We start from the raw sequence: 10,860 nt of genomic DNA, 5'->3' as shown, positions 1-10,860 counted from the left end.
TAGTGATGTCAGCCTGTGGTTCTGGAAGCTTCCCAATGCCCTTGAGGCGTGTGACTGGCTGTACAGCCATCTTGTGGCAGATCTCGGGCTGGTACTGAGGACGCAGGGTTAACTGGGTGATGGCCTGTGGGTGATGCTGGGAGGGATGTGCTACTCGGGATGACAAGGCCGTTGGAAGGGGCGAGGAGCTGGCAGAGCAGGGGGTGGCTGGTGTTGCCTGGAGGAGCCGGCCAGTGCCCAGGGAGGATGAGGTTGAAAGCGCTGGAGCGGCGGGGTGCCCCCTGTACCAGAAGGCCCCGCACTTTGGCTGAGATGAAGTTCGGGGTCTCCAAAAAGCTCCTGCCAAACCAGTGCCCGCAGCTTTCCAACAGCAAGGGACGGACAGGCTGGGCCCACACGCTGCCCCTGGGACTCTGGTCAGGGCTGGTTCCACAGAACTGGTCACCCTGGAAACACCAGCGCATCCCTAGCCTCCGAAGTCCACGGGAGGCATCGGGAAGGAAGGCCTGCCTCCCTCCCATCTCAGCCGCCATCCAAACACTTCCACTTCCCGGCAGGCTCCGGGACCCCAGCACTCACAAGCTCACGGGCTTCCCGTCCCAGGCACCTCCACATGCTGGGATGTGTCTCCCCACCCCAACTCCTTACCAGCCACAGTGGGGCTGTTTTTGAGATCAGGTCTAACTTTGGGCTGACTTTGAACCTTGACCCTCCAAATCACCACCTCCCCAAGTAGCTGGGATTATGAGCATGAGCCACCACGCTTGCTGGGCCAGCTGCATCTTCTGGCTCGCTCGTTTCATCTTCAGTTTGGCTGAAGAGGGCAGTGTGGAGGCAGCCAGTGTCCCATCAGGGAGGGGTGGAGAATATCACGTGGCCGCTCCTGGCCCTGGAATGTTCTACAGCCACAGCAAGGATCAGACCGCCGACACGCTACTGCACAGTGAGCCTTGAACATCACGCTGCAGGAAAGCGCTCCCTCCCAAAGGCCACGTGCTGTTGATGTCCTTTGTGAGACTTGTGTGTAGCAGACAGCTCCACAGCGACTAGAATGTTCTAGAATTAGATGGTAGTGCGGTACTGTGAGTCCTAGAAGCCACGGAATTGTGGCCTTTACGTGGTGGCTTCGTGCCATTGACTTTTTTTCTCAGCTGAGGAAAAGGATGAGAAGCGAAGATGACTGAGTTTTCTGGGGGAGGTCGAGCAGGCTGAGATTTGGGGGACCGCCCCACCCCCCGCCGCCTCTTCTGTCTCCTGCTCTCCCCTCTCCTCCTTCCCCTGCGAGGCCGATGCAAGCCTGGGCTGTGTAGTGGGGCCTGGGGCGCCTTGGAAGTGAGGCCTCCAGGCTAGAGAAAGGTTGGGGGGCCGTTGGAGGGGACAGGTGGGCTCCCCATTAGACCGAGGGACTGCTGTCCTCGAGCGTCCATTGAGATGAGGGGGAGGGAGGGCGCTGTGGCCTGCCTGCCTCAGGTGGGGGCCGTGGGTCTGCTGTTACCATAGACTCGCTAGGACTGGGCTAGTGGGAAGCATGGAAAGCCCTGGAAGGGGACTGTAGGAGGGATGGCATCTTGATTAAGCACACGCACGTGCACATACATGCCCATCCAGCACACGCGTGCACACACACCTCTGCGTGTGTCTTCTGATCTGTGGCGTCAGCACAGCTCAGGAGCTACTCTGAAGTGTAGACACCAGGACCCACCCCAGCTGGCTGAACCGGGGTTCTGGGGTATGCTGGGAAGACTCCCCGGGACTCAGTCCACAGAGGCCTGCCAGGCTGGCATCGCTCTGCAGTGCCGATGGGGCCACCAGTTCCCCAGACCTGACCACAGGGTTATGCAGGCAGCTGGTACCTGGTGAGCGACTCCAGTGCTGTCCCCAGAGCCCAGCATGCACCCCCAGACGGGGCTGCTGTGGCCTTGCAGACTGGGACCGGCAGTGTAGCGCTCTGGGGAAGCTGAGCACAGTTGGGTTGTTGATTGGCTGATTGATTGATGTGTGATTGGTGGACTTCCGTCTCCCCGCCTTCTCTCTCCATCTTTTCTGGAGACCGGCCTCAGTCACCGTGTAGCCCAGCAAACACTCGGTCTTCCTGCCTCAGCCTCCTGAGTACTGAGGTTACAGGCATATACCACCATGCCCACCACGTTATGCGATTTCCTCAATGAATCACAGAATTCTGTGGGAAAACAAGGGGTCTTTTTTTTTCTTCCATATATAATTTTTATTGTAAAAATACTGTACGGATGGGTTACAGTTACATGAGTAGGGTAATGAGTACATTTCCTATCAATCATTGTCACCTCTTCCTTTGAGGTGGGAATAGAAATCCATGTAGATGAGAGCTTCTCAGCGGGTGGCTCTGCCCTGGGGACAGCGGCAGGTGTCTTTGGGGGCTCCTGACACCCCGTGGGTGAGGACAGGAATACGGCTCCATGCCCTCCATGCAGGGCAGGCCTGTCACAGGAAGTGTCCAGCCTCAGATACGCACGCATGCGCACACATCTAAACACACAGGTACACACACGCCTTGTGATCACCTCAGGGCCACCTTGGGGCGGGGGGTGGGGATTGGAGCCCCTGAGCCCAGGGGCTTGTGGCAGAGATGAAAATGGTGTGTATTGAATCCAAATGTAAATGTAAACCAGTGGAAGGAAGGGCCCAGAACCACAGAGAAGAGGCTATGGGAATGATAGCACGGCCCGCCCAGCGGAAGGGGGCAGAAATGCCAGGGGCTTGTGGTCACCCATAGCCAGCTGCCTTGCTGGACCAGGGCCACCTCCAGGCCCAGGGAGGACACTGCCTGTGTTCCCCCCGGACCCCAGGCCCTACCTGGGGCCTAGGCATGGACGCACGCACGCACTTATGGATGCACGCACGGACGCGTGGCAGCCTCCTCCCTGCCATCCACACTGGCTGTTCCCAGACTGCACCCTTGTGGCTGTCACGGTTCCTCCCCCAGGGACCTGGTCTCGGGCTGTCTTCAGTGAACCCCGCTTTCCCCTTGTTTGGCTTCAGATGACGTCCGGTTGTTTGCCTTCGTGCGGTTCACCACCGGGGACGCCATGAGCAAGAGGTCCAAGTTCGCGCTCATCACGTGGATCGGCGAGAACGTGAGCGGGCTGCAGCGTGCCAAAACCGGGACGGACAAGACCCTGGTGAAGGAGGTGGTGCAGGTAGGTGGCGCTCCTGGGCCCTCCTGGGGTGGCATAGGAGGAGGCTCATGGTCAGAGGCTGGCCCTGGGGGAAAAGAGAGACCTTCCCTGAAAAATAACCTAAAGCAAGAAAGGGTGGAGGTGATGGTATAGGTGGTAGAGCCCCTGCCTAGCAAGTGAAAGGCTCTGAGTCCAGATCTCAATACTTGGGGGGGGGGGCTGGGAAGGTGGCTCAGTGGTAGAGTGTTTGCCTTGCATGCCTGAGGCCTTGGGTTCGATTCCTCAGCACCACATAAGAAAAAAGACAGACGTGGTTCTATGGCTCAAGTGATAGAGTGCTAGCCTTGAGCTGAAGAGCTGAGGGACAGTGCCCAGGCCCAGAGTTCAGGCCCCACGACTGGACCAAAAAAAAAAAAATACTTGGGGGGAAAAAATCGTAGGTTAGTGATGGGGTTATGTGACTAGAGGTGATGAAAATGTCCTGAAATCGCCCATCATGATTCCCAGACCGTGAAAAACAAAGTGGCGATGTTCAGTGTAACGCCTGGATTGGAGTCAGAGCAGAGGGTGCTGGGATCTGACGGGGGACGTGCGCTGCTTCTGGCTGCTATTAAAGCGGCAGCTGTGGTGTTGAGGTGTTCACACCAGCGGGGAGGGTGTTCACCCCAGCGGGGAGGGTGTTCACCCCAGCGGGGAGGGTGTTCACCCCAGCGGGGAGGGTGTTCACCCCAGCGGGGAGGGTGTTCACACCAGCGGGGAGGGTGTTCACACCAGCGGGGAGGGTGTTCACACCAGCGGGGAGGTGATATGGCAATGCGTTACTCTCTTGCAACTTCCATGTACATGACAGTCTTCCAGTGAAAACTTAGTATAAAAATTATTGCCGGCTGCCGGTGGCTCACGCCTGTCATCCTAGCTACTCAGGAGGCTGAGATCTGAGGATCACGGTTCAAAGCCAGCCTGGGCAGGAAAGTCTGTGAGACTCTTTTTTTTTTGGTCCGGTCGTGGGGCCTGAACTCTGGGCCTGGGCGCTGTCCCTCACCTCTTCAGCTCAAGGCTAGCGCTCTACCACTTGAGCCACAGCGCCACTTCCGGCTTTTTTCTTTTTGCTTATGTGGTGCTGAGGAATCGAACCCAGGGCCTCAAGCATGCAAGGCAAGCGCTCTACCACTGAGCCACCTTCCCAGCCCCGTCTGTGAGACTCTTATCTCCAATAAACCACCAGAAATCTGGAAGTGGTTTTGTGGCTCAAGTGGTAGAGCACTTGCCTTGAGCTGAAGAGCTGAGGGACAGCGCCCAGGCCCAGAGTTGAAGTCCCATGACCAACCAAAAAAAAATTTTTTTTTCTTGTGGCCTTGTCATAGCTGTTTCCCGCCCTCCCGGCCAGCTCCTCCCGCCAGGCTGCTGGCCACTGGCTACAGAGCACTTTAGTGTGCATCGATTGTGTGGGGTGGGGGAGGGTGCAGGAGTGAGGAGGGCTGTCCTGGGGCTTGAACTCAGGGCCTACTTACTGTTCCTGAGCTTTCTGCTCAATCAAGGCTGGTGCTCAACCACTTGAGCCACAACTCTACTTACAACTTTTAGGTGGCCGATTGGAGGTCAAGAGTCTCACAGACTTCCTACCTGGGCTGGATTTGAACCATGATCCACAAATCTCAGCCACCTGAGTAGCTAGGATGACAGTGTGAGTCGCCGGCACATACGGCTCCGTGGTATGTTTTAGGTTCCTGTTTGGTCGGTGCTGTGATGGCAGTGTCTGGTGACTCGGTGCTTTTCTCTAGCAGAGTGTCCCCTTCCTTTCCCCAGTGCACGGCCGGTACCCATCGTTCTCCTGCTCTTGGCTTCCAGCTAGAATTTTTATTAAAAAAAAAAAATGCTCTGAGCACATGGCAAAGCCCCAGCTCCACCCTCTCCTCTGTCTGCCTTTTGGAGAATAGGTTGGAAGGTTCCAGAGTTCACAGCCTAGAGACCACTTTTGAAGGCACTGCTGCCTGGCTGAGCGTGGTGGGCATTGCAGCGGCTGTCAGCATTGCTGCTGGACACTGAACCTGCGGCCCCGCGTGGGACCTGCTGCATTGGGCTTCCCCAGGCGTCTTCCCCCTCCGCTCCATCCGTCCGCAGCCCTGTGCTGGAGGGAGAGGAGCTGGAAGGAGCGGGGTGGGGGCTTCCTGGGAGCTGACCTGTGTGCAGTCTTTCCAACCCCGCAGCTCTCCTTTTCTTTCCACACTTACAATGGTCATAAAACCTAATAACGTGTCATTTGCCATTTTAACAGTTTTGACGGCAAAGCTCCGTGGCTCTAGGCCCATTCTCAGGGTTGTGCAGCTACCTCCACTGCCCAGCTCCAGGACTTTCCCACCTCTACCCAGGCAACCTGGTGGAGGGGAGGGGGGCGGGAGGGAGCCTTCAGGGCTCCTATCAGATCTAGAACTCTGATTTGGTGCCAGGGGCCTGAGACGAGGGTGGGGTGAGGAAATGGGTTTCCAGCGGGAACCTGAGGAGGGAATTCTAGTTCTAATTGGTTTATTTGCAAACTCAAATGAATAGAAGCAGAAAGGGCTTGGCGGCTCTCGGGACTGGGAAGCTGGGAAGCGTGTGGTTGGGCTTTAGGTGTGGCTGATCCAGGCTCCAGCAGACTTGCCGTCTTCTTTCAGTTCTGTTTCTCCGCGGTGGGCCAGGCAGCCTCTTGCCAGCGGATGTCCACTCTGTGGTGATGCCTCTAGGCCTGGATCCCAGGAGAGGCCTCCTCCCTCAGCCTCAGCCATGATTGGCTGGTCAGCTCTTCAGCTGGTCAGCGATTGATGCATGCTGTCTGCCAGGGGCTCGGGAGGGGAGGTAAAGTGTTCCCAACACTGGCTGTTCCCGACAACGTGGATGAACAGATCGGGCCACACACAATTAGGGCTTCCGTGGACGTTTGAGGTAAAAAATGCAGGGGCCTGGACTGTAGGCAGTTGCTTGGGTGTTCAGAGGGAGTGCCGAGCCGGGGTCAGAGGCCTGGGCCCTGTGGCCACTGCCCCTGGCTGGGTTTGGCCCGCAGCTCGGCCCAGAGCGAGCTGGCGCCTGGCCTTGTCCCTCGTTGGGTACCAGCTGAGCACGGGTGCGGGGGTCTCGGTGTGAGGACGGTGTGCGGGCGCCGTCCTGCTGCGTCCGCAGGCTCGGGATGGGCCAGCAGGGCACAGCCTGCATCTCACGGTATTTGACCCCAAGGCCTCGGCTCTGCTGCGTCTATTGCTACGTCATACGTTACCCATTGATGTTTACTGCGACCTCGTGCATTACTGGAGCGGCTTCCTGTGTGCGCCTGCTCTGCCTCTCACTTGCCGTCCCAGACGCTGCGGGTTAGGCCCAAGCTCAGCTCCTCACCCCCTTCACCCGAGACTCACGGAACTCGGCTCCTAACCCACGGCCCTAACAGCCGACCCCCACGGACCCCAAGTGTCGTTGTGTTTTGTCTTTTTAGTTTTCGGCGGTACTGAGGTTGACCACAGGCCTTGGACGGGCGAGGTGGGCCCTCCACCGCACACCTGAGCCTCAGCCCATTTTGCCTTGGTTATTTCTGAGCTAGGGTCTCCCTCGCATGACCGGGTCAGCCTGGACTGCTGTCCTCCTGCTTGGGCTCCGTGGTGTCGCTGGGGATGACACGTACATAACCACTTCTGTCCTGAAAACTTTTCGTCCTGGGCTGGTCTTGAACCCCTGACCTCCACCTCCCAAGTACCTGGAATTATAGACACTGAAGAGGCTTAGTGTCCTTACACAGACTGCTGTGTGTCATGGGGCTGGAGGACCTTGCACTTCCTTCTTGGGCTTCTTTGCCCTTGTGCCCAAACCAGACAACCCCCACCTCCGGGGGGGGGGTGCGGAGCGGAGAGACACGGCGCTTCTTACTTCTCCTTCCCTGGACATAGTGCTCCTGCACACGCGTTGTACAGCGCATGCTCTCTCTCTCTCTCTCTCACACACACACACACACACACAAGCATTGTGCACATATTCACACTCACACAGGTGTGCACAGATACACTCACATGTGCACACACACACACTCAACAGCACAGAATGGTGGGACAGAGTGGAAAGGGCCTGGAGGACCCGGAGCTGTGGCCTGTGTATGGCGGTCTCAGCTCAGCCGTGGCCTTATCTTGGGAAATGAAAGGCTAATATGCTAAGGGAGGACTCCGTGAACAAACGTGTGTGTCTGTGCCTGGCGCTTGTGAGCAGCTTGGTACACATTCCTACCTCCCCCACCCCCCACACACACACTCAGGTGATGTTCCCCATGGCTTTGACCGCACATGGCTTCTCCCCGTGCTGGGAAACTTGACCTTGAGGGTCCTCCGGTGCAGTCTGTCTTTTGAGGGGAGGTGCAGTGACTTTTTCTGTTTTTTACTTGAGATGAAATCCATTTTCCTTAAAACTAACATTTAAAATGGAGGGGTCAGTGGCATTTAGTGTAGTTGTAGAATTGTGCAGGAGACAGTCTTCCATGTAGCCCAGACTGGCCTTGAACTGGCCACCCTCCCTCCTTGGCCTCCTGAGTACTGGGATTACAGTTGTGTGCTACCATGCTTGGCTTCAAGATGATGAACTCGTGTGTGTGTGTGTGTGTGTGTGTGTGTGTGTGTGGCGGCAGCCGTGGTGGTGGTGGTGGTAGGACTTGGTACCCACTAGCTGGTGACTTTTATGGTGCTGGCTTTGGACTTAAGTAAGCCTGTGTCACACTGGCAGCCACGGCCCGCAGTTCTCATCTCTAAGATGTAAATAATACTGATCATCCTGTTGGGTATTTTTCAACAGTTTTAATTGGTATAACACGATTAATTTGTCCTCTAGCTCAGTGATTTGTAGTAAATTCACAGAGTGGTGTAACTTTCACCACATCCAGTTTTAGCACCCTTGGTCATTTCCTGTTCCCAGCGCTTGGTTGCCGCGGATCCACGTTGTCTTTACAGATTTGCCTTTTTTGGGCATTGCGCATGTGTGGAGCTGGGCAGTAGGCAGCCTTTCATGTCTGGTTGCTTCTGCTCCACGCTGCTTGGGTGTGTCCGCGTTGTCATGTGTGGCAGAACTTCCTCCTTTTTGGGGCTTTGTAGTACTTCACAGTGTGCATAGGCCTTTTTTTTTTTTTTTTTTTTTGGGTCATGGGTCTTGAACTCAGGGCCTGGGCGCTGTCCCTCAGCTCTTCAGCTCAAGGCTAGTGCTCTACCACTTGAGCCACAGCACCACTTCCTGTTTTCTAGTGGTTTATTGGAGATAAGAGTCTCATGGACTTCCCTGCCTGGGCTGGCTTTGAACGGTGATCCTCAGATCTCAGCCTCCTGAGCAGCTAGGATGACAGGTGTGAGCCCCCAGCGCCCGGCTTTGGCTACTGAGTTTGAACTCAGGTCCTTGAGTGTGCAAGGCCGCGTGTGGCACGAAGGCCCGGCGCCGCCGCCCTCCCGGGCTCGTTAGGTGTGTAATTTTCTAACCCTTGTCGACGTGTTCGCATGCTCGGCAGCTTTCTCTGTGCTCTCTGCCATCCTCCTGAAGTTGCTTTTATTGGCCTCACCTTGCTGTGTGTCACCGTGGCTCAGGGCTGCCTCGTGAGGCACACCCCGCCTTGCTGTTCACGCCAGCGGTGTCCGTGCGTGGAGGGCTGGTGACCCCCATATCCCTCCCCACTGCGGCCCCGGGCATCGTGTTTGTTGAGTGAATACCAACACATATTCCTACAGTCACTGAGTATGGCTGGAAAGGCCACGTGCTCGCTCCCAGGCTGAGCAGGGACCTGAGCCCCGAACCCCTCAGGGCACCGGGGGCAGAGCCGGCGGCAAAGGCCACACTGGCGCTTGAAACCTGCCTGTGGGGCAGGGGCTATGAAGCCCAGCTTTTCTTCTTGGTGGTAGGAGGTTGGGGCCGCCCCGCCTGCCTTCCTGCCCTTTCCCCTCACCGCTCCTCCCCCAGGCGAGATGGGTGTTGTAGATGAGGAAGTTGAGTCACACCGAGTGGAAAGGGACTTGCCCCAGGTAGCCCAGCCAGGAAATGATGAAGCCAGAGCTTGCCGGGGGCCCATCATCTCCACGCTGCCCGGCTTGTCCCCCTCAGCCTCCAGCCTCCAGGCGTGTTCTGGGCTGGAGCATGCACTGCTGCCAAGCTTTCATTCCGATCCATTGTACGCATCTTGGGCGCCAAGACTTCCCGTGGCGTTGCCTAGCGACGCTGGGGCCTCCCCTTCCTCCTGAACCCAGGCCCTGTGTCTCCATGTTTCCCTGCAGAACTTTGCCAAGGAGTTTGTGATCAGCGATCGGAAGGAGCTGGAGGAAGATTTCATCAAGAATGAGCTGAAGAAGGCAGGGGGAGCCAACTACGATGCCCAGACCGAGTAGCGCCGCCCCTCCGCCCCTCCAGAGCCTTCTGCTGCCCGTTCCTGCTCCACAGGGGGGACCGCCTTGCTGCCAGCCCACCAGCCCACCGGGGAGAGAAGCCACGAGAGGCCACGCCCACCCATGTCCGCACCCCAAGCCCCCCCCCAGCCCCTCCTGGCCCCGCCGTACTCCCGTTCACGAAGCTCACGAGCATCTTTCTTGGATAACTCTTTGTCCTTTCCCCTCTTCGTCATTCTAAAGGAAACGCATGTGGATGTCACAGACACACATCATCAGCCTCAGATGTCAGGGTCTCCCATGGACCCTGCTTTCCCTTCCATCTCTCCCGCACTCACCGTGGCCACCCAGGGCCAGGCCCGGATGCCACCCTGGGCCCCAGGGCAGCGCCCGCCAACTCCAGCCTCATGAGATCCCCTCCTCCCACCCCAGTCCAGCCGTCAGCCCAGACCTTCTAGAATTTGCTCCAGGTTGCCTAAGCTCCACATCCAGCAGGCAGTATTGCCCAGTGAAATTCAGGCCTGGCTCGGACTAATAAACGGTAAACATTTGCCTTAAAACTTGCCCGTCGGCGGCACAAGGTGTAAAACCACCCTTTTGGTGGACACCCCGCCTCAACGCGGGCAGGTCCAGTGGGGGGCGGCGGGGCCTGGCAGGGTGAGCCTGACACCACGGCCGGCCTGCCAGGAGAGGGACTTGAAGTGGAGAAGTCCCTCGGGAGTGGAGCCCAGGGGCCCTGCTAGCCACCACCCAGGCTGTCTGTGGTGTGAATCCCGGGCCCCACCTTAAAGTGAAAAGCAGAGCTTGGTTTTGCTTGTAAAGAAAGATGAGAGTGGCTTGGTTGTTCAGGAGCACATTTTCCTAGTTTCCTGGGTGTCCCCGCTCCTTTTATTTGGGGGAAGAAAACGTACTGTACTGTACTGGGGTTGTGACGATCATCTCTGGCATTCAAACGGTTTACAGAAATAAATGTTTTTCAAAAAAAAAACAGAAAGGTTTGATTTGTCTTCCGAGTTTCTGTACGGTGGAAACAAAGGCATCCAGCCTTGTGTTCAGATTTGATAGTCAGGCAGGGAGAGGCGGGGACCCACAGGGACCGGGTAGGTTCCCTGGCTCCTGGCAGGCGCGCCACCACTTGACCACACCTCTAGCCCCTTTTCTACTTTAGCCATCTTTCAGATGGGGTGAAGCTGGACTTGGACCCCAGTTGTCCTGAGTTCTCTGCCTCCAGCCTAGCTGAGATTACAGGCTAACAGATTACAGGCTTGCGCCACCACACCCAGCTTGTTGATTGAGGGGAGGAACGGAGTATCTCACTAACTGGCTTTGGTGATCAGCCA

General features: G+C 57.1%; 1 protein-coding gene across 1 annotated transcript; it reads left to right on the top strand.

Annotated features, from left to right (window-relative positions):
* Positions 1-246: 246 nt before the first annotated feature.
* Positions 247-10,505, top strand: Cotl1 (coactosin-like F-actin binding protein 1). Its single transcript, XM_013012709.1, has 4 exons — positions 247-416; positions 810-943; positions 3,019-3,176; positions 9,413-10,505. Exons 1-4 carry the CDS (start codon positions 247-249, stop codon positions 9,521-9,523), a joined length of 573 nt encoding a protein of 190 aa, XP_012868163.1. The 3' UTR covers positions 9,524-10,505.
* Positions 10,506-10,860: the final 355 nt, after the last annotated feature.

The sequence above is a fragment of the Dipodomys ordii genome, unplaced genomic scaffold (assembly GCF_000151885.1).
Source record: "Dipodomys ordii isolate 6190 unplaced genomic scaffold, Dord_2.0 Scaffold18, whole genome shotgun sequence".
NCBI classification, from domain to species: domain Eukaryota; kingdom Metazoa; phylum Chordata; class Mammalia; order Rodentia; family Heteromyidae; genus Dipodomys; species Dipodomys ordii.
The sequence above is the reverse complement of the archived record's forward strand: the minus strand, read 5'-3'. Positions and strand labels throughout refer to the sequence as shown.

Bases quoted from the DNA above. Each gene is read 5' to 3' on its own strand.
- Cotl1 (XM_013012709.1), top strand. From the start codon at position 247: ATGAGGTTGAAAGCGCTGGAGCGGCGGGGTGCCCCCTGTACCAGAAGG. The intron at 417-809 runs GTCAGGGCTGGT...TTTCATCTTCAG, and splicing joins ACGCTGCCCCTGGGACTCTG to TTTGGCTGAAGAGGGCAGTG. The intron at 3,177-9,412 runs GTAGGTGGCGCT...GTTTCCCTGCAG, and splicing joins TGGTGAAGGAGGTGGTGCAG to AACTTTGCCAAGGAGTTTGT.